Source organism: Chaetodon auriga, chromosome 11 (genome assembly GCF_051107435.1).
Source record: "Chaetodon auriga isolate fChaAug3 chromosome 11, fChaAug3.hap1, whole genome shotgun sequence".
NCBI lineage: Eukaryota > Metazoa > Chordata > Actinopteri > Chaetodontiformes > Chaetodontidae > Chaetodon > Chaetodon auriga.
Genome location: NC_135084.1, coordinates 12,531,096 through 12,553,991, shown reverse-complemented (window position 1 = coordinate 12,553,991; position 22,896 = coordinate 12,531,096). Strand labels below are relative to the sequence as shown.

At 41.1% G+C, this 22,896-nt stretch overlaps 1 protein-coding gene across 13 annotated transcripts in view; it reads left to right on the top strand.

The window, feature by feature from the left end:
• Positions 1-22,896, top strand: part of adgrb3 (adhesion G protein-coupled receptor B3) — a 113,502-nt gene that overhangs the window by 45,607 nt on the left and 44,999 nt on the right. For 3 of the 13 annotated variants that reach the window (XM_076742533.1, XM_076742532.1, XM_076742529.1), the window contains exons 3-11: positions 1,134-1,244; positions 3,731-3,892; positions 9,806-9,970; positions 10,734-10,898; positions 12,756-12,920; positions 13,455-13,556; positions 19,017-19,123; positions 20,114-20,308; positions 22,288-22,356. In XM_076742533.1, coding sequence (XP_076598648.1) covers positions 1,134-1,244; positions 3,731-3,892; positions 9,806-9,970; positions 10,734-10,898; positions 12,756-12,920; positions 13,455-13,556; positions 19,017-19,123; positions 20,114-20,308; positions 22,288-22,356 — 1,241 coding nt within the window. Of the gene's footprint in view, positions 1-1,133; positions 1,245-3,730; positions 3,893-9,805; positions 9,971-10,733; positions 10,899-12,755; positions 12,921-13,454; positions 13,557-19,016; positions 19,125-20,111; positions 20,309-22,287; positions 22,357-22,896 lie in introns of all 13 variants that reach the window. The other 10 variants (XM_076742537.1, XM_076742531.1, XM_076742536.1 and 7 more) reach the window with 8 other exon arrangements.

The window sequence follows — 22,896 nt, the reverse complement described above, 5'->3', positions numbered from 1 at the left end:
AAAGTCTGATGCGTGGCTCAGACAACAGGTTTTTTTTTTTTCAGTCAAGTGACTTACCATATAATTAGTCAGAAAATCTTAGCTTTCTGTGGAATATGATCAGATGAGACAACAGATTTCCTCCTCTAGGTCTCACTGCGAGGGAGGTCAGCCTTTCTAAGCTCACGGTTTGCAGTAGGGAAAACAGGAAACTGAGGCCTCAAACCATATTAGAAGAGATGACTTAAACACCCTCCCTATCAATGGCTGATGCATTGTATTGTCTAATGTACTAACATAAGCTATGTGTGAATTTGTTGTTGATGCATCACCTGCATTGCCTATTTGCAAATTATATAATCACCTCATTAGGACCACACTGCCAAAAGTAATGCACGTTTTTAATTAAAACAGGAGTGCAAAAACAATTTGCATGAGCTATTTAAGTAGGTGAAAAATGTTTTACAGTGTGTCAGATTTACTTAAAACAGCCACTGCAAATTCTTAACTGAATGCAATATTGCTGGCATCACTTTACTCAGTGTGGCATCAGAACATTGTACTCATTGTCTCTTTGACCCTTTGTGGGAAACAAAGAGGGCATGCATTGTAATGAATACAGCTCAGAATACATTTGTCTAATTTTACAAAGCTCACAATATTTTGGACTGGGTAGACCAAAAAGAAGCCCCACAAACATGACAAACTTTTGAGGAAACTGTGGATCAATAGCATGTTATGTCCATGACCCCCTCCTCTGTGGCTTTCCGATGGCTTACACATTTTTACTTTCATTTCGTTTTGTTTTATTTTCTGGGTGTGCAGGAGGGTGGGTGGAGGGGGGGAGGGAGCTGGTCTGATGACGTGTTAGAGTCTAAAAAAAAACACGATGTGAGTTTATTTGCATGTTTGCTATGTGTCTACGTTGTGCTGTCAAGCTCAATTAATACTTCCAACTCACCCTTATAAATTCGTTGCATTGTTCTATGCCCTAGAGTAAAGGAGAAATTAAATACATACTTGTGTGGTCTTTGTTTCTAGCCATGTACTGCAGTTGCTTCGAACATCCTGAAAAACAGTATGTAATAAGCTGTTGTTCTCAGAAAATCATGTTTAAGCCTAGCTTTCATATGAACCTCTATTTTGTCCCATAGAATATGGAATGATCGGAGAGCATACAGTAAAAAGTCAGCGGCCAAGATCAGTTCATGACACAAAGGCCCTGCAGGAGCAAGCTGAATCTGCTAAATTTATGGCACAAACTGGTAATACAATAGTTATGTTTCTTTACTTTATTTTGTTAACTAAACTTAATTTCATCATGCATGCTCTCTCTTGTACTGCACCTTTTAAGTGGAAATGTTTTGCATTATTATTTTTTCCATTCTCTATTGCTACATATGAACTAGGAAGATAAATTTCCCATTTCTCTCAGTATTTACTTTGAATATAGAACATAATTGGGTTTTGTGGGTCTGTTTGTTTTATTGTCACATAGTGACTTGGCAAGTGGATTCCTCATACAGTATATTCATAGAACATTAATTAAACAGCAGTTTAAAACTAAGGCCCAGATGTAGTTAATCATTTCCTCCAAGTCATGATAAATTAAATGTCATTCGATGAAAACCCACCCTTTCAGCCAAATATGAAACACATACTTGGCAAAAGTTAAACTGATAGATGCTGCCCTTAGAGATAGAGTGAAGCTATGTGACTTAATCAGGTGTAGCATACAATCAATTAAAAACTGAACTTACGTATATTCATGATGACTTTTACAAGCTAGCACCTTAGTATTTTTAATGAAGAAAAAAAAGACAGTATTGAAATAAGCAAAGCCTTTATTTTGCTTTCATTATCTAGTTATTGTTTGCTTCATTCTAACTAGAGAACACTTTTTTCAGTGGGTGGGTTCAGCTCTAGCTGCTCTTTTTACACTTTTACTTTTTTGATTTTTGGGAAATGCTTTAATTTTTTTCATGTTATTCCATTTAAATTGCTGTCACTGTATAAAAACTCCTTTCATTGCCATTTTAATTTGCAACACATCATACACATGTACCGGTACTAACATATAATGATCATCATTAACACCTGTCCATTTTACACATGCTGTAGGTATGTTGTTTCCCTGTCAAGTTGCATCGCTGTGCTATTCTGTTTCTCATTCTCACACAATTTACTCTCCCTGTACTGCCTCATTTAACAAATTGATCCACCTTTCAGTCTATTTTATGATCTGCAAAACTAAGGGCAGGGTTTAGATCCCTATTTGGCTGAATCTTTGTGTCCTTGATACGACATGTTGAGACACTATTTTAAAGCACATTGTGCTTAAAATGATTTGATGACTTCCAATGACATAAATGTATTCAGAGCTGCAATTGAAACTATTCCTCTTTGTCATAAATTATTTCTCTAATGCATAAAGTCTTGAAGAAAATGAATACTCCACCTGAGGGTTTAACATAATCAAACATCAATTATTTGGTGACTACACTGATGCAGGAATTTGACCGTCCATTCTCCTGTCACCAGATAATTTATTCTTTCTTCATTTAGGCTACCATGGCTTTGGAAATCACCCCACTGCCTCATTGTAATATACAGCTTTATTAAGCATTTCATGGCTTTTTGATATTTGACCATTTTGGACCATGAGGACTGATTGTCTCTTCTTTTTAATTTAACTCAAAAGAGATCTTGAGATGAATGTAACAGCTACGGGCCTTATCCTCACTAGTCTGCTACCGTATACTACGTATATGATTATTTAATGACATTTTGTCTACATGCAGAGATAAACTACTCCAAAATCTGCTTGCAAAATCTTCACATAGGCACAAAGGCCTGGACAATAGAAACAGAATCCATTGTCATTCTGTGGCTTAAATACCACCTGTTACGTTTCCTTCTGGGCACTCATAGCTGAAATTTGAATATGCTGAAAACAGATGAAACACACATGAAAATGGCTGTGATCTGCTGAATAAAATTAGCAAACTTTCTCATATTACCCCACCTCTGGGAGTTAACGAACTAAGACAGATTTAAAAAATTATTTGAAACTGTTCTCTAAAACACAGAGTTTCCTCCACTGTTGTCAAGGAAACTAGCTAGTTTGCTGCAGTGCAAAGGGATATCCATATCTCAGACCTCTTTCTGAACTAACACCCATTTAATTCCATTTTATTTTCTCAGATGTTGTCTTTCTTGCATGCCGCCATGTTCTTATGCAATTTTGTTTGTTTATGGTGGTTTTCTCCGTTTGTTTAAACATATTAATGGATTTCATTGAAATGCATGAATTCTTTTTTGAAGATGAAGTGAAACAGTTAGATGTAACCCTAATGTTTACTGTTCATTTTTATAACCATAGCTATGCCCTCTCTGTGATCTTTGCATAAATGCACATTTAAATTTGTTGTAAAAAAAGACCAAAAGATTCATTTACACACACACTATATAGACCATTGTTAATGCAGCTACTCACTATGATTGTAACCTTAAAAACACTTTATTGTGCTTTAAATTAAATCATCAGTATTTATCAAAGATCACATAAAGGTAGTATAGACTGTACATTAGCATTCTTGTAAATCTTAAAAAACCCACTTCACCCCAACGTGACTCATGTTGGCCCCTCCCCATTTGACTAAACCCCGCCCACTTTGCCCCACCTGCCCCGTAAGCCCTGCCCCAGGACCATATTGCTGCATTTAACTAGTGTCACCCTTCTCCCACACAGGTGAATCAGGTGCAGAGGAGTGGTCCCAGTGGAGCTCATGCTCTGTAACATGCGGTCAAGGGTCGCAGGTGCGAACAAGAACATGTGTCTCACCATACGGAACACACTGCAGCGGCCCTTTAAGAGAATCAAGGGTTTGCAATAACACTGCCCCTTGTCCAGGTAGTGTTAGCCGCAGATTCTTGAATATTAATGTTTTGCTCATTTTGTTGTTTATGGGAGGAAATGTGTTGTTGTGTTTTAACAAACTTTTCAATGTGTCTATTTAAGAATGTATTATGATCAATATTGCAGGTATTCTTATTATAATCGATCTAATGTTTTCTTTCTTTAATGTTATTTTGTGAATGTGTTTCCGTTCTCATTATCACTTTTGTGTTTTCCATTTCATATAACTGTAAAGGCAATTCATCAGCATTGAAATGGTTTAATGACATGTGGTTCTGCATGGAGCTTGGGGAGCAGTAGATACTGATGTGTTGTCAGCTTCATTTCCTTGAAGGTCAGCTGTGCATTTTAAAATAGCTTGGCAGCGTTTCTTCAAACACACTGTAAGGCATTTCTTCCTCAACCCATGACGGCAGGGCAGATGAGTCACTGGCAGTCAGGTATCAGCATCAGATGTTTTCCTGACTGGTGATTGCAGCGGGCTAATGTTTGTCTGTATGCATCTGGTAGAACAGCGTGTCTTTCTCAACAAGTCACCATTATCCTTTTTTGGGACTGTTTACGCAGACAAATATGTTGATTTAGTGATGAGATTCTGAACTCATGTTTAGTCAGGATATTTGTTGGCGCTGTTAAGTGTAGTGCTTCTGAGTCTGCATCGCAAAGTCTTAACTAATTATGGCTGATCAGGATTACAGCGAGCTGCATCCTCTGACATTCTGATTTCTGATGTACTGTAGTTCATTTTTAGATGTGGCATGTGTAAGTGGGAAGTTGGCAGTTTTCAAAGGGGTCATTCTCTTACTGTGCGCGGACATTAAGAGCTAGAAAGAGAATGAGTCATTTCAAAAGAGCCATTGCCCAAATACCAGTCTTGGTGTGACTCCTCTATGTCCATTAATATCTAGCTCAGACAGCATTAAAGCTCCTAATTCTCAAGAAATAAAACGCTACATAGCCCAATTCCAGGTATATGCATTCATTTGCATGAGGAATAATTATTAATTGAGAACCAGAACGTACAGAGCTGCCCATGTGAATTCATTACTATCTTTGATTTATCTCAAGACCTGCAGACATTAGGTATTTCCTCATGGCTAATTGTGGATCCAGAACTTTCTTTCACATAATAATGCAGAGACACTTATCACCAAATAACTGGGCCATAAAAGTCCAGGACAACTATAAAACAATTTTAACTTTTCTTACAAGAGCAGGCCTGTGTTAGATTTTTAGAGGAAATAAGAGAGGGAGAGTTACCTTCTAAAATGTCACTATTCTTAACCCATTGTGTTGCATGTGTTTTTACTTAGATAATATTGTTGTCCTGCAGTGTCGATAAATTGCATTACCTGTAATATCTGAAAGATGATGTTTTCTTTCCTCACTCACTTAAATTAAAAACCTTGCAGTGGGATCATAGAATTTGCTTTTCAACCTCACAAATTTACAGCAGCAAACTGGTACAAAAAAAAAAAAAAAAAAAAAAAAAAACCCACCTGGCATGGTGCCGCATGAAACAGCGAGTCTCTATCTAATATTCTGTGAGGCAGACAGATTGATTCACTTTCTTCAAACTGTCTGTACGCCAAGGTGGAAGGATACCTCCAAAATAGAGAGTGCTTAAATTAAAGATGCATCACTTCCAGTCTGAAGCAACCTTACCTCATAGTCACCATCCCTGAAAACACCAACATCATCTGTGAACAATGGTTCAGGCGCTGCGGGCCGAGATCAAGCATGCCTCAATACAAGCTGTGATGCCGCTCATCCAACACAATGCATCTGCCAAAACACAATAACACCTCTGCTTTACAAAATAGTTTATCTTAGTAGTACCCCTTTTCAACCCAACCAACAACACCAGTGTCTTTTTTATTTCAAGTCTGGAGCAGCTATTCTGCAAAAGGAAAGCAGCCCATTACAAGGTTTCTGTTAATATTTGATGTTTCTACAGTACAGGATTTACACTCAGTGACAACCTTTAGAGCGATACAGGATTAGCTCTTACACTGCTGCAATGAATGTAAGTTAGTGAAATGAGTTCAGTATTTAGCATGCAGTACTGTTCCGTCTGCAGTGACTTAATATTATGCTATCTCAATTTATCAAGCTAACACTTGCTGTCATTAATACTTTTACAAAATGGTTAGCATAACTTCCTTTCATTTGTCTTAATATTAATTATCAAATTTCACAATGTGTGGTTTCATTGGGGTGGGGGGACAGAAATGTGTTATGATTTCAGACTGACCAATTATGCCATCAGTCATTTTGAAGATGCCTGGCTGCCAGGATAAGGCGCAACAAGTGAGAAAGTATTGTCTGTTCACCACCACAGATTAATACAGTTCATTACTCCACGCCAGTGACCCTCACTGCCATCAAAGGCTGTCAAAAACACAGAGAGGAGCCATACCTTTGCACTTAGGGAAGATGTTCCTTGACTTCTACGAGCGCACCTAGCTTAGCTCATCTGCCTGAGCCAGTTAAGTTAGCAAAGCGACGTAAACAGCGAGTCCCTTCACGGAGCATGCGCAGATCCGTCTGTCCGAGCCGCTTCCTCCTCTGCGCGACGTAAATACAGCCGCGCGGGATTCTTCCGGTTTTACCTGCGTTAGACGCGCACTTGCTATGTCTCTGCTGTGTTTTTAGTGGGTTTTGGCCGACAGTGGAGTTTGGGAGGATCTGGCTACTTCAGACTGGAGCTTTTTTTTTTTTTTTTAATGGACATTTTTTTATGAGTGTAAATTTAAAAAAACAATGACGTCAGCCTTGTCCAAAAACGTTATATATTTAATCCAGGAGGGTATATTGCCAGTTGATATGCAGCACAAATATTGATTTGTTTCAAATGAATGAAAATAGTGTATTTTAGCTGTACTGAACACCTGCTAATGGGCTAATATGGTCATTGGTATACAGGGGTATATTCAGCAGCACCACTGATTTCCTTACAGTAAGCAGAGGAAATACTGGGCAGGTAGCATAAGCAGAAATTGGCTCCATGGAAACAAAGCATTTGCATACAAAAGACAGGTGTGGTCTTAAAATATTAAATTTTTACCAGCTTGATCGGAAAGACAAACAACCCAAAGGCAAATCAATCAAATTCTGGCTTTTATTATTAACCAGTGAAGAAACAATAATCTGATTAGACACAATCCAAGTACAAATAAGAGCGCAGGTTTCCTGTTAAGACATCAATGTAAAATATTACATTTTGACTGTGTTGCACCTGGAAACATATGAATTTAGGGGTGTATTCAAATTGATTTATGGGAAGACTATTGTAGAAGAAGAACAAGAGCGAATCACTATGTAGCATTTTAAATGCGATCAGGACATGTACTCTGACAAGTGGCTCTTTACTAGAGAAACCATGTGAAGGACTCTTAAAGCACTTCTGATTACTACATGTAAGAGGAAAACCCATTGTATTGCAAAAGCATTCCCAGGTGCTGTCGATTCGTACTTTACATTGTGCAAATGGATGTGCAATGTTGCACACAGCAGCCTTCCTTGTGCTGCAGCTTAATGAGTAGCAGTGAGGATTTGGTTGTGTTTTAGTCAAACCTAATTCAAACAACTCTGTGCCAAAAAAAAAGGAGAGATGGCACTCCTCAGTAAAATAATGAGTACAGTATGGTGAATACAGTTTTGCACAAGAGGCAGGCTAACAAGTTAAAAAGGGAAAACCTCACTGGAATGTTATGAGAGGGCGAATCCAATCCCAGTTTACCACAAATTAATGAAAACATTTCTGGCAAATGCATTAGCTCTGTCCACCATCTTGTGCTGGTCCAAGAATTTCACCTCTAGCAGCACAATACGGTCACTCATGGCCGGCCCCGTAAATCATGGCCGCAGTTCAGAGAAAAAACACACAAAGAGGCGGAATCCTATTCCATCGTTGCTAGCTATGGTGACTGCCTGCTTTGAACTGGAAATTTTCAAAGTAAATGCTTCGGCCACCACGGGACACTTAGCTAAGAGCATCAAAGCAGCGCCTGGAGGCAGGGGCCGGGACAGACGGTAGCTCGCCTCATGGCGGACCATCGGCTTGATCCCAAGGTCCAATTACTCTACATCTGATCCTGAGATCCAACTATTGTACTGCAAGAACTTAAAGCCTCTGCACAAGCTGTGGATAGTGACCCCTCTGAAGGCAAATCATCAATTCCCTGTAGACAGAGTAGTCAGACAAGGTCTTAAATCCCATTTGTAATCAACAGATGATAAAAGGCCGCTATATACAGTATGTTGTGTCCTCTGCAACTCTTCATTAATTCTGTTCTTTATTCTCAGCCTCAGTTTTGAAACGGCTGAAAACGTAAAGGCATGACTGCACACGCATGTCAGCCTGTTATTCTTATTGCAGTTCCCTGTGTGCCAGGATTTTTCGGCTATAATGCATTTTGTCCTTGGCATATATCTTTAGTAGACACATAGACTTCTGATAAAAAATTGCTCCTGTGTGAGCTGGGCTTGATACAATTTCCACCCCCTTCCATTCTGTCAGTAAATGCACTGTAATGCTGGGATCAAGAAGCCAGCAGTTACTTTGGAAAATAATATCAGAGGTTAAACTTTTACATTTTCAAAGTCGTGTGTTTGCCATTTCATGTCACTGTGTACGTTTAGCAACACTGCAAGTGCCAAGACATGACAGGAGGTGTCTTACTGCTGTCAGCCTCTCAGATTTACGTATTTCCTTCTCCAAAGTAAAACTTTGAGCCAATAGCAAATATTCTGTGCAGTTCTATGAAGACTCACCATCTGTCATCTAGAACCCTGTTAAGCTTACACACGAACCGAGATGCAAGAGGAACAATGCTGTTTGCCAGCTATTGTTTAAAGTTAAATGGGAAAAAAACAATTATAGTGTAAAAAATAACAAATTTATCAATTGCGTTATGTTTTAGTGACAAATGTGCTGGAAAGTGATCTGCAGTGTTGTTAATGTGAGGGGAAATGCAGGAAATGATGAGAAACTCAAAGCGTGCCAAAATTATCCTTTCAATTAAAAGTTTTGGAAATGTGTCTTCATCCAAAGATCAAAACTTTGAAAATGGGACATCTCACTGTTGTTGTTTTTAATACATTTTGCTCATTTAGTTTTTAATATTTTGACAACAATTGCAATGGCAGTATGTGCCAAGAGTCCAAAAATAACAGTATGCTGCAAGAGATTCAGAATTATTGTAATTAACATAAAATTGTTAGCCTTTGATCAAGTTTAGCAATCGTTGCTCAGACAGATATGTGATGAAGAAACACCATCTGAAACATGACAATGAATGAATTCCCTTTGGATTTGGGCTGTCTAGCCTGATATTTAGACCAAATGGCCATTTCATTAACAATAACTCGACAAAATGTGAAACGTGGGCGGTTAGTCAGAGGTCTGGAACCGGGTTAAGGGGCTGTCTGCTTTGGGTATAAGCGCGATTAGCATGTTAGTGCAGTGAGAGATGTGCAGAACATTGTCAGCCCACATTAACCTGAAGGTCCACTAAATAGACTCAGTAGACTGTAACACTGTGCTGACCGGCTGCTCCTCACCCACACCTTTGAAGTCAGTCTTATTGTTGTTATTCTGCATGTGAATTGTTATTATTTTTTGATCATTTTCTTTACCTTTACTCCTGAAGGAGGCCTTGTCAGTGGGTAGCATTTATTATCATCAACACTACATGTACAGAGGTGACTGAAGCTTGAGGCTGAGGCTTTGTGGAGACCCACAGTGTCTGTGTGCTCAGTGTTTCATTTACATTAGTTTTGTTGCTAATTGTTTTTGATTGATTGTGTTTCATTTATGGCTCACTGCAGCTTGTTATGGGCTTGTTTATGCTATAGCGGGGACTGAGACATTGATTAGGCCTGACGCCTTTTCTGTGCCCGCAGTACACGGTGTATGGGAGGAGTGGTCACCGTGGAGCCTGTGCTCATTCACATGTGGCCGAGGGCACCGCACTAGGACTAGGATGTGTGCCCCTCCCCAGCATGGAGGCAGGGCCTGTGATGGACCTGAGACCCAGACTAAGCTTTGCAACATAGCCCTATGCCCAGGTATCATCTGTCTGCTCTGTAAATGTGTTACAAATACCAGTATTAACAATTATCCCCTGAAGGGATGATGATGAGAGGGATGCAAAAGGTAAAATCATTTCCAAATATCAGTTCTTGAGAATGGCAGCAGCACACTTCTATATAGTTAGTATAGTTAACAGTACTGCAAAGGTGAGTAAAAAACTGGATGAATGCAGTATCTGTGGTGCATTTAAAGTAATAATGCTTACACAATGCTGCCGTTCAGGAAACCCTGTTGAGAGCCAGTACTGTAATACTGACGTCAAAATCACTTACCCGCAATGGCCTGTGAATGGTAAGCAGATTAGTGATGATGAGTTTCTCCACACAGTAAATGTTAGCTTTGCTCCAACAGACTCAGTGAAAACCACTCAATCCCAGATGCTTTTCCCCTGCCCAGACAGGCAAAATGGAAGGCTGTTAACAAACTTTTTGCAGTTTGTGCCTTTTGACATTTGAATATGTAGACAGTCTAACAAAAATACTTTCTGTGCTTCATTCGGCTTTTGCCTTTGGCTGAATTCTAACCTGTGAAAAACAATGCAGGAAACCAGCAGTGCAATTCTCCCTAAATCTGGTAGCCATGTAATTTTTTTTTTCTTTTTTGCTTTCCACTTAATGTCTGTTTTACTGGCTTTCTCCCTGAGAGAGAATAGTGATCTGAATATCTCCTCCCATTTCTCTCTGCCGTCTTTCTCCCTTCACATGGGACATGCTTGTTGGGTTGTGGTTGGTGCCTCAGTGGACGGACAGTGGCAGGAGTGGAGCTCTTGGAGCGATTGCTCGGTGACCTGTGCCAATGGCACTCAGCAGAGGACCAGGCAGTGCTCAGCGGCCGCCCATGGGGGATCTGAGTGTCGCGGTCACTGGGCAGAAAGCAGAGAGTGCCATAATCCTGACTGCACAGGTAAAATCCTGAGCCTCTTAATTCTGTATCCGCTTTGATGTCTAAATTCGAAATCATTATTTCAAACAGGGAAAAGAGAGACAAAAAAACAGGGCGACCCATATTTCCATCGTCATTACAATCACGAGTACCACAATCATTACTATGAACTTTAGATGAAACATGCAGCCTGATTTCACTGAGCTGTTTTACTCTTTCTTTTGTGTACCGAAAGGCTCTGCAGCAAGAATAAAAGCTGTGTTGTAAGAATCAAGACTAATGTTTAAGACCATGCTCTATCAATTGGATTTGTAAAATCCAGTTAGATATACTGTATGCCTTTCACATAATTCAGGGTTAGCTGTCCAAACTGCCTGTCAACATCATAGATGTATTAGAGGCTCAAAGATGTCAGCTTAGTGGTCTCCATCAGGCTTTGAATTGTCTGATCATATGAAGGGCCTGAGCACTCTCATAATCTCTTGATGCAATTTTCACTGCAGCAGCATAAAACAGCTGGGGTTTTATTCTGTATTTCTCTGGTATGTGTGTGTGTGTGTGTGTGTGTGTGTGTGGCAAATATGATTCCCCTCAAATGTTTGAAAGTCAGTTGAAATGTTGTATAACCAGTCATCCAACCTTATGCTCCTTTGGACCACTGAAATAGCCGTAAACGCTTGTGAATGCGTACTTTCAATTTGTGCTTATGATAATGAAGCGGGACACGCTATTGTTTGCCTCACAGTGAAAGGATGCATTATACAATTTATTCATTTAATGAGGCCTACCTATTTAGCAATTCTTATTTGTTTCCAAGGTGAGAGATCAAACATTAGTGAGACAACACAGCCTGAGCCATCATTTAACAAGTCAGCACCATGTCCACAACTGCTAGAGGCATTGTCTTGCTTTGTGGGGGAAAAAAAAAAAAAAAAAACACGAGTTCAAAGCAAACCCAATATGTTTTTCAGAAATGCTCAAATATATCTTTGAGCAATGCAGTGTGCTGAAAAGCAACAGACATTCTTTTGAAATGAAACAAAACAGAAGTTAGAAAAAAAAAAAAGCCTGACTAATAAGTACAATGAAGGCCTGTGCAGGGTTTGAATCAATGTTATGTGTTTCAAAATTGGAAGAATTTCTCCAGGACTGCTGGCACAATGATCTCTTTGAAACTCATGAGCGTGCATCTGTCTGAGGAATCAGCTGCTCTGATTTGGAGCAAAGGCTTCAGCATCTACTGGGATTTGATCAGTGTCTCGTGGATAGTTTCACACTGGTTTTGCTCTTTTCTCTCCTCCGGAAGCGATCCTGACAGAGGTTAGTTGTAGGACACGAAATAGCCCCGCACGTGTGAAGGAGGGGGTAAGTGGAGGTTAAAATGAGAGCAGAGTTTGTTTCCTGCTCACAGGGCGTTGTACCTTTCTGTTCAGACAAGGGCATATGATTTACTACACTGCTGACGGGGAGCATCTGGTTTTTCCTTTTTTTTTTTTGTTTTGTTTTTTTCTGTCTAATGCACAATTTAACAGTGTTCATTACAAGGGCATAAAACATGCTGCTGGTTTTGAAAACTTCAGCATAAATGCCTTTTTAATACTGGCAAAGTGAGGCAAATAATCACCACTCACAGAACAGCTTCTTTAGCCGTAAAACATGCACACCCCAGATTATTCATGTTCTTTTCAGTTCAATGCTTGGCTGGCAAAAAAAAAAATAAATGTAATTTTACATATCACACTGTAATTAAAAGCTTGAATTGCAGAGAAAAAGAAATCCTCATAGAGATATATCATTTTAGTTGCCGTTCTGTTGGTTTTTGGTACGTTTTCCACATCTGAGAGTGTCTGTTTCTAACCGAGAATGATTCTGTTTTAGCTAACGGCCAGTGGAACCCTTGGGGCCCGTGGAGTGGCTGCTCTAAGTCCTGCGACGGCGGATGGCAGAGGCGCGCCCGGGTGTGTCAGGGGGCAGCGGTGACCGGGCAGCAGTGCGATGGCACCGGAGAAGAAGTCAGAAAGTGCAGCGACCAGCGCTGTCCAGGTGAGCCAAAGGATAATAAGACTCGCATCCGAATGAAAGTGGGGAGATAATTATCTCTGTGGGTTGAATGACATGTCTCATTACATGAGATCAGTTAAAACAGGATCTGAAGAGGAGATGCAGATAAGCGGATACAGAGGGGGGATGAATGAGTGTGAATACATTCCAGAGTCATTGAAATACAGGTGACATTTGGACAACTTCCAAAATAATCTCCTTCTGAAGTGGAGTCTTAAAGGAAAAGTCCCTTAATACTTCTATTATCTGAAGTAAAGAAAGCACTGTTACACAAAAACACTGAACATTTTGTTTTATTATTATTATGTATCGCCTACACTCCCAAGAGTTGTGATTAAACAAGAGGGTACATTTTACTATAATCCCTAAACAGCATGTTCATACTCACTACCACCATCCAGCTTTGATCTCCCACAGTTCCATACGTCCTTACATGTCATATGTAGAAATAGTTGCATCACATTGGAAATGCTGAAAAGCTCTTTGCATTGATGCTTGCACCGCTTTGCTTTTCAGCACCGTATGAGATTTGTCCCGAGGACTATGCGGTGTCCATGGTGTGGAGACGGACGCCTTCGGGAGAACTGGCCTTTAATAGATGCCCACCCAATGCCACAGGTAAGGACATGAGCAACACCGTTCATGTGTCACCTTTTCTTTATCGCTACCTCATTTCTAAACGCGATAGTGTCTTCTTAGTCTTTATTATTGCCCGTCTTCCTTCTCTTAAAGGCATGAGAAGTCTCTGTAACCCATTCCGTGGGTGTAAAATGAAAAGAGTAGTCCTCCCATAAAAGGTGACAAAATGGTGGAGTACATTTTAATATGTATGATGTGGACCATGCTAAACCGTGGGATGGCGTGATTGATGGAGCTACATTTGACTTAATTTCAGGGGATGGCTGTTTGAATCACAATGATTTGCCAACAAGTCACTTTATAGCGATAGAAATAGCCTGCAATTTTACACTAGTCATAGTATCACTGTTTGAAGACACATCACAATGTTAGTCATTTGGCTACATTATGTGGAATGATTTCTGCCACCATAGCAAGTTATCAACAAGCCTGTTACATTACATTACATTTCCAGCCTAATCTGTGCGTGATGTATAAAATCACCCCAACATTGTGATGATAAAACCATATCTGCTGCCAAAGTCGTGTTTCTCCATGTGAGGAGAGGAGAAAACACATATCTTTTCATCCCCTTTCCACATGCAGCGATGTAACTCACGGCTGCACCCGTCGGTGCACAGCGTGCACAGCGGAGGGCCAAAAAAAATGCTAACTGTGACTCTGAGAGCATTGTTGAAGAAATGCACACCGAGGTCTGTTTTCAGACAGCAAGCAGAAGCTTAAACATGTGCGTGGCGAGAAGAGCATTAGAGCAGAGGATGCAAGGCGAGGCTAACGCTCAGCTCTTGAAAAGAGGAGAAAGGAGGGAGGGAGAGGGGGGAGGATAAAAAGGAATGCAGCCTCTGATAAAGCTGTTGTGATACTTTTGTTCTCGCCGAAGGTCAGTTTGCTAACAGAACAGGACAGTGCGGCGCTGCTGGGTGCCAAAGTTACATGTTGGTTGGTAAGCTGTTGTTAAACTTTAAGCAGTCAGAGGTGCTCTAAAAATCGACATTTCCTACACAACCATAAAATAGCTAACTGGCAAAGTAGCTGTAGTAGCAAACACGCTGTCATTCACAGATGGCTTACCCGCGGCAAAGTTACGCAGAGTAAGATTTAGTAGCATGACATTAGCTTTCTGGCTTGACATTAGTTTTATGGCTAATAAATGTTTGGCACTATGAAGCTATTTCCAGCACACAGAAGGCCTTTTTTTCAGTTTTTTTTTCTTCTTCTCTGATATGATGTTGCTGTGAATTTAACACCTTTGCTGATTAAGAGTTTCATTTACACCAAGAGGTGTCCATGTGTGCCGGATTCAGGTCAGTCAGTCCGGGGGAGTCAGACCCCTCCTTTATACAAACTAATTAGTGTTCTTTACTGAGCAGAGTCACATTCATTAATTACATTAATTACATTTAAAAGGAAGTCAACATTACATTGTTGTGAACTCTGGACATTAATGATTAATTTACTGGACGTTTTTTTCTGATATGCAGCTGCATTTGGACGCTGGTGCAGAGATGTTTCTCATTACTGCAGTCTGTGTACTACTGTGATCATACAGCAGATCAACACGTCCTGGCATCTGACAATAAAGCAGAGCTGAGTTCAATGTGCCTTTCAGTGTTGGTTAACTCTCTACATCTGCAGAGATGAGAGCCAGTGCCTTGAATGACTATGCAATAGTTTAAGTTCAAGGTTATTAATTTCTATAGCACTTATATGTACATAATATGTGCAAAACAGAGGTTGTGGAAATACAGAAAGATTAAAGTATGAACACGTTTGAATATAATTTTTAACCCGAGGCATCAGATAAAGATCAAAACAGGTTAAACGCAGTTAAAGCCAGAGGAGGTGCATCTTGAAAGCATCAACAGACTCAGCCGCACGCACTCAGTGGAAATAAAGCAAGATTTAAGTGTTGCGATAAAAGGGTGAAATAACGGCGAGCAGACATATATATATATATCATGTTTAAGCACAGTGCATCCCTCTGTCAACGCTGGCGCTGACCACTGGAGCAGAGGACCATGATGGACAATGATTCAGGTCAGGTCAAGTTTATCTGTGAAGCCATTAATCACAGTTCCAGAGTCAGCAGGTTTCACAAATCCCACATTGTCAACCTATGAACCAAAACAACGCCTCCTAATCTTTGACCTGTAATTAGGTCAAGGTCAAAGTCCCTGAAAACCCTTAATGAGAAAATGTGAAAAGAAACCCCTCACAAGCGAACCTCGTCCTTCCAGGACAGTCGGACATGCGATTGCTACTGAGAGCGGCTAAACAAAGATGAAATATTGATCAGCAACGGCAACGCTGCAAAATGTGCCACATGAATGCAGGAGGTCTCCTTGGGTGAAGCGTCCAAATGTGTTTGGGGGCATCAGCGCCTGCTCAGCCCGAGTCACCGTTGTCATCAAGGTCATCATCGCAAAAGCACCCAGCGCAGGGGCGTCAGCGCCGCCTCGGTCATCACGGATGACAACCGCCGCCAGAGGCGAGAGGGGAGGAGAAGTGGAGAGGATACACACACACGCACACACACACACACACACACACGGCAGATGAATTTGTTCGCGTTGTATCACTCAAACAGAGGTTCATGCACGAAGTACATTTGCAGCAGCCTTCTGTCTAACTAGTCAGACTTTCCTGAAGAGACTGGGTGACTTCTAGGCGCCGTGCAAGGCGAAAGCAAAAGGCAAGAAGAAGAAAAACGCTGGTAGAAAACGAGATGCCTGAATTTCTTTAACATGCTGCACAGAATTCTGTGAGATGTGCTTTTTGCATACCTAATCATGTAGTACTGGACATTAGTGTATATATAAAAAAGAATAGCTGGTACGGTTTAATATTTGATTTAACTTTGATTCACTGGTTTTTTAGCCTTTTTGTGCCTGCGGTTTTGACTGTGCTGACACCTGGAGTTACTTTGCAGAAGAGATTTTGCATGTAAAAGCTCTTATGCTTTTATCTCTGTGCCTGTCTGATGAGAGCCCCAAATCTCAATTAAAGTTTGCATTTCCCAAATGAAAGAGGGAGAAATTAGAGCAAATGAAACAGAAGCTGTTAAAATCATCGCAGGTTTATGCAGAGAAGAGAATAATAGAATCCTTTAGAATGGACGCGGTCATTTTATATGTGATTTTTAAGCACATTCATTGTCCGAACACGATTGGTAGAGGGTAGTTCTAAGTTGGTTTCTTTCTCTAAAATAGGGGATTTTGTTGTTTTTCTACCACTGGATGATATTCAGCACTTTAAGTCCACCAAAGTCCTTGTCTGTGAGTGTTTTTAGACACCTCTTATCTGTGGTAAACAATTTTTTAGCCCTCCGTCTCGGGGAGGATTGTTTGAATAAAAACTCTCCTTTAGCAGCAGCCGAGTCGAGGATGCTGTAAAACTGGACAGCGACAGGTCAATGTCTCAGTGGAGTGCAGCCTTGGTTTTGAACAAGTGCATCTCCACTGACCTATATTTCATACTCAACCTACTCTACATCACCGATGATGCAAGGAGAGACGGCAGATTGATGCAGAATCAAAGCAAAAGCCTCACACTGCCATCAGTGACCGCGTTTGATCCCACCACCGACGTGGATCAAAGCCTGAATCACTGAAGAATATAAGAACATATATATTCAGAACATTTAAATTGCAGAATGTACCTTTTATTTCATTAAAAGGCAGTAAGTGTGGTCTTAGCTTCTATACGGCTAATAAAACACAACTATGATTTTTATCTGCAAAACTAAACAAACTAGAAAAGAGCTGTGATCCAGGCTTTTCCATGAATCCACATTAGGACTGCAACATCATACAGCATAATACTGAAATGAAAGCAGACTAAAGGTCATCAGGCATCTTTTGAAAACATCTTTCTGTAGCTTTTGATATAAACTCATCTTTCAAATCAGTGCAACAAGCAGATCCGCATCTGTCATTCGAGGAACTTTCAAGCTTTTCTTTTTAAAACAGTTCTTGAATGTGACCTCCACTTTGCGTCATTAACATTTTTATTGGTGCTTTGATGGTAAATATCATTCAAAAGCATAGATGTGACAAATATCTGGTGATAGGACAACCAGCAGTATTAATGTGACCTCTTTTTACTGCTTTGTGTCTTTTTGCCAATTCCCACTTAGAGCGCGAGTCTTACTCCGTTTACAGTGACCTTTAGGAATGTCAGAGCCAAAAGGCTGAAGTGAATCCCTAATTTCTCCACATCGAGCCATCATGAAATACACTTTTTACCAATTTCTTGAGTGTGAAGGCCAGAAATATGATCGAATAAAGAATGTGAAAATATTCCTTTGACTGCCGGCGTCCTTAAAAATAGGAGTCTGGCTTACGAAACAAAATAAAAGCGCCCAGGTGACTGTGGATGGAGACGGATGCGGTAAGAAAAGCAGTGGGCCTCTCCTGCTGCCCTCTGGGTTGTCTCATGGTGCTGCATGGGCGCTCCCGGCGTATAGCAATGTTTTCGTGTGCACTCAAGGCTTCAGTGCCTATCACCAGGTAGTAGCTGTGGAGAAGGTGGGCGTAGGAGGTGTGGTTTTGATCTCTCTCTGTCTGTGTGTGTTAGCGTATGAAAGAGCGAGGGAGAGAGAGAGAGAGAGAGAACAAGAGATAGCGAAGGGTTTATGTGAAGCACGGATGCCAGGGGAAATGTTTTGTACTGTGGGAGTTTTCCTCAGGATGTCAAGCACCTGTGTTGGAGCAGTGGGGTGATGTGTGAAGTGCACTCCACCAGGTCGACAGCTGGGAAGGTGTGATGTTGGACCCCTATGTGGGATGTGTATGGCGATGTGGGCGGATATTGGGTGGTTCTGCTATTTCAGGATCACTGTTTAAATGCCTGACAGCTATCACAGCTGAGCTGCTGCATGCTCGAATAATCCACTGTAAGTTGTACTAACACAGCACACAGTGCATATATTAAAAGCCATGGGACTGTGTCTGTAGCTCATAATATGAAACCACTTCTGTTCAAACACTGCAGCACTTTCCCTCCAGAAACCTCTCTCTCTCTCTCTCTCTCTCTCTCTCTCTCTCTCTCTCTCTCTCTCTCTCTCTCTCTCTCTCTCCCTCCCCCTCTCTGTCTGTAATGTGCCTCCACTCCACTGCAAAATTTAATGGCCGACATCAAATTTTGATGGCGAGTGATGGGCAACAGAAATGGACAAAAGGGAAAAAGATAAGTCTTACTTAAAAAGTATTAATATTTCTGTCTTTTTTTGTCTTTCTTCTTTTTCTCTATACAACTCCCTCCACTCCTCCACTTCCATCTGCCTTTCTTTTGCCTCTCCTTTGGTCTTAATCCCACACACCCCTCCACTCCCTGCCCCCCCCTTCCCCCTCCACACGCTCTATGCCTGCATCCTCATCTCCCCTCTCATCCCTCTCTGTCTCCTCTCCAAATCTGTCGCTGTCTCTTTCCCTTCCACAGGCACCACTAGTCGACGCTGCTCTTTGGATCACCGTGGTATGGCCTTCTGGGAGCAGCCCAGCTATGCTCGATGCATAACAAATGAATTCAGATACTTGCAGCAATCAGTAGGTGCAAAGTCAGCTCCCTCTCACAGCCTCTGTTTCCAATGCATCATAAATTACGTCCCTGGTGTTTTTCCCATCCTCATCGCACTGTAGCCAAAGATTAACCACTCTCAACAGAGGAGCAAATTAAAACACTGGTTTTGCAATTTTTCTCTGTGTAATGAATGGTCATCATCAAGTGCTTAAACTATTTGATTTAGAGCTTCTGGCATGTTCTCACCTGTGTTCGTCTTGTTGCTTTAGCTTGTACTTTTGCCCTTTCATGAGCACTGAAAGAAGTGTCTTTCCTCACTTGCTAGATTTTAAATAACACCTATTACAATGCATTACAATGCAAGTTTGCATTGGACCAGGGTAGCAAAGTTGAATGGTAACAATCGTCTTTTTAATAGAATCCCCCCTTTTTGTATCAAAAGAACCTAGGCTGAACTCTCTCTTTCATCCTTTTTTCATCTCCCGTATGATGAGACATCTGAATCACAAAAAAAAAATCTTTTTTTTTTTTTTTTTTTGGGGTCCATTTTAGAGAGCTTTTATTAAATATACTTTAGCTTTAGTGTGTTTGCCCTTAGTCTGGAAACACAATAGCATTCCCACTAGACTAGGAAATTTTTGTAACCCTCCATCACTGTTAAAAATAAAATAATTCAGAAGAGCTGAGATAGCACATACAGCTCTGCACCTGTGAACGTGTATTTATGGACATAAACCCTGTGCAATGATGTGAGATGTCATTTCGCTGTGCAATTTCTACCTAAATGTGTGCCTTCTGCTCCAGTTAACTCCTTTATTCATATTGGCTCATTTCAAAACATCCGTGAGGCAGAATACATTTTGTCCTGGCTTAGATATAAGTGTCACATAAAGGGCCTCTGCAGAGTTGAGTCTTTCTTCCTGATTTTTTGCAGTCCATTTACTCCAAAGTGCGTAGCTTAGCTCGTATCTCGAGGACACCGATACCCCAAGTTCTGTCTTCTCCTGTTTTTGGAGGTTCAGGGGCACCTTGCTAAGGGCCAGAGGATGCTGGCGGGGGATGGGATGTCCCAGGTCACGAAAAACCTGCTGGACCTCACCCAGAGGAGGAACTTCTACGCTGGTGACCTGCTGTCCTCTGTGGAGATCCTTCGCAATGTGACGGAGACCTTCAAGAGAGCCAGCTACGAGCCATCTTCAGATGATGTGCAGGTAAGTGGACAGCGGGTTGGTTTTAACACTAAGACATGGATCTCTGTGACTATATGTTTATCTCCTGTTGTGCTGTGACAAAATAATCAGCTGGATAAGGGTAATGCATTATGCATTTTACCACCAACAGTGTAGCATATGAGGAAAAAGGTTTTCTAACAGGGCTGGAGCAGCACAAAGGCTGACAAACACGCCCGTGGCTCTATTGTATCAAGAGATCTCCTCCACGTCCTAAGCTGTTTCATCTCATCATGTTAGGGTTGACTGCAGTCTTGATCCTCTTTATGTCAATAGGATGATGGAGATTACAGCTAAAGCTCCACCTCCATCACCAATAAGATAATTTATGTCCTCAGTGCTGTGACATTTTCAAAGACACTCTTCTCGGCTCTCTTTGTGGTTTTTGTGCTGTCCTTACAATTCCTGTATGTTTTAGATTGTGTGTGTGTGTGTGTGTGTGTGTGTGTATGTATGTGGCGTGTGTCTGGCTCATGCTGTTTTTTTTCTTGTGTGAAGCTAAATGTTACTCACCATTTGATGGCAACAGCAAAGCCAGTTTTGAATTTTCTGTGTTAGTGAAAACCTAATTCTCCATTATAGATCTATTGCATATTTCTAATCTTGCTTTGTCACTGCATCAGGCTCGTTTTGTTGTTGTTCTCCCGCGCAGATGGACTTCATAGTATTCTTGCCCATCAGCCATTTTCTGTATGGAAGTACAGTGCTTCAATAGTGTGAAAGCTAATTTTCTCATTGCTGCTTCTACTCACTAGGAAGTTTCTTTTTTCAACATATTAAATATGAAAATATTTTCCTGGAGAGTTTTAGTGTCACAAAATACTCCTAATGTACTGTCTTTGAGGTTTGAAGAAGTGTTAGTGGGAAAATATTTTTAAAAAAAAAATAAAAAATTAGATAAAGAAAGGAAAAACAAACAACCGAGATATGTAAGACAAGCGATGGGATATGTCGCTGTTTCAGCTTTAGCATCTTTTTAAATGTGATAGGACTTAATTGGCTTACAGCTTGTGCTTCAGATGTAGGTAATTAAGTCATCAAAATGTTGAACTCAATTATGCACTTCCAAAGCGCAGTGGTATTTATAAAATGTAAGGGATGCTCTTTTCCTTAGTTTTCTGCACATTTATCAACAGCTTCCACGGGGTGGATGGTGTATGGTCTGCTGATAATATTCAGCAGAAATAAAACCCAAATGTGCTGGCCACGGATGGCAAACCCAGAGCCCATTCAGCCATTTCCTCACCATAGAAAATCTTTGAGATGAGGAAAGCATCCTGTCTCTGGTTATTATGAGAGCTCTATAGTGTGTGTGGGCAGACAGGAGAGCAGTCAGCCAGCCCACCCCCTCCGTGTGTCTCTGCGCTAATGCAGTGTTAAAGTGGGCACATTACCACCAGAGGGAGCATAAGCATTCAAGTAGAAAACAAGATAGCCTGTGTCAAGAGAGAGAGCCACTCCCTCAGGCACATTGTAGACCAGACGAAATAACAAGGCTAAAGATCAGACAGGGGGTCCTATTACCACTGCAGGCATGCACCCCAAGCAGCCCCGACTCTCCGCTGCAGAAGAAGACAATCCACGCAGCTGCTCAAACATTCCCTTTCATCTTTTTTTTTTTTTTCTGATTGCAGCTCGTGCTTCTCTCCTCTAGCATTTAATGTTTGCTGCAAGCTGCAGGGGGGGTTCAAGGTGTATTTTTGTCAGAGCCGGTTCCACAATGTCCGTCTTTTCTCTGATGGTTTACTGTAATGGTCTCATGGTTTCAAATATCCCGGTGCTATTGAGCCCTGCAGGGACCGTCGTTAGTCCCTTATAGAAATCCCTGTGAATGTCAGTATACTATCCTTTTGCGAGCGCACGGTGTTTATGTGTCATGATTTTAAAAAGCATCTTGCTGCAGTGCCTGTAATACGTGTGTGTGGGTGTGTTACGTATTTTCCCTTTCATCATCTCCACAGAACTTCTTTCAAATCATCAGTAACCTCTTGGAGGAGGAAAATAAGGAGAAATGGGAAGATGCACAAAAGGTAAGCATGTTGCCATACGCTTAGTAAATAATTCAGGTTGCGGCATGAGCATTGTGTGTCTCAAAAATCGACTCAGAGCTTGTTTGCAGCTGCTCCATCTGAGCAGCAGAGATAAAGAAAAGTCAGGTTGGTGCTGAGACCATGTTAAACTTACACATATCGCTGCAAGAGGTCTTTCAGCGGGTGTGACATCTGGCCTCATTTAGAAAGCTAGTTCCTCAGAGCTCCACTTGGTGGCAGCAGCACTGCCACACAGACTGTCCAGCGATTAGCACTGCAGGACTCACATCCTGCTGCACACACATTGTTTCATCCAGCAAATGAACATCATGGCAACCAGCGTGATTAGGCCATTAGTTCAGTTGAATTTTAGAATAGAGACAAACAGTTCCACAGTACCACAGCAGCTGAGACTCCCCGTCAGCCTCTCTCTGATGTTATAAGGCAGCTGTATCATGTGGAGAAGCACTATGATAACATGCAGGGGACTGCAGCACTGCTGTAATGTGTTGCAGATGAAAGTTTGAGAACAGAACACTT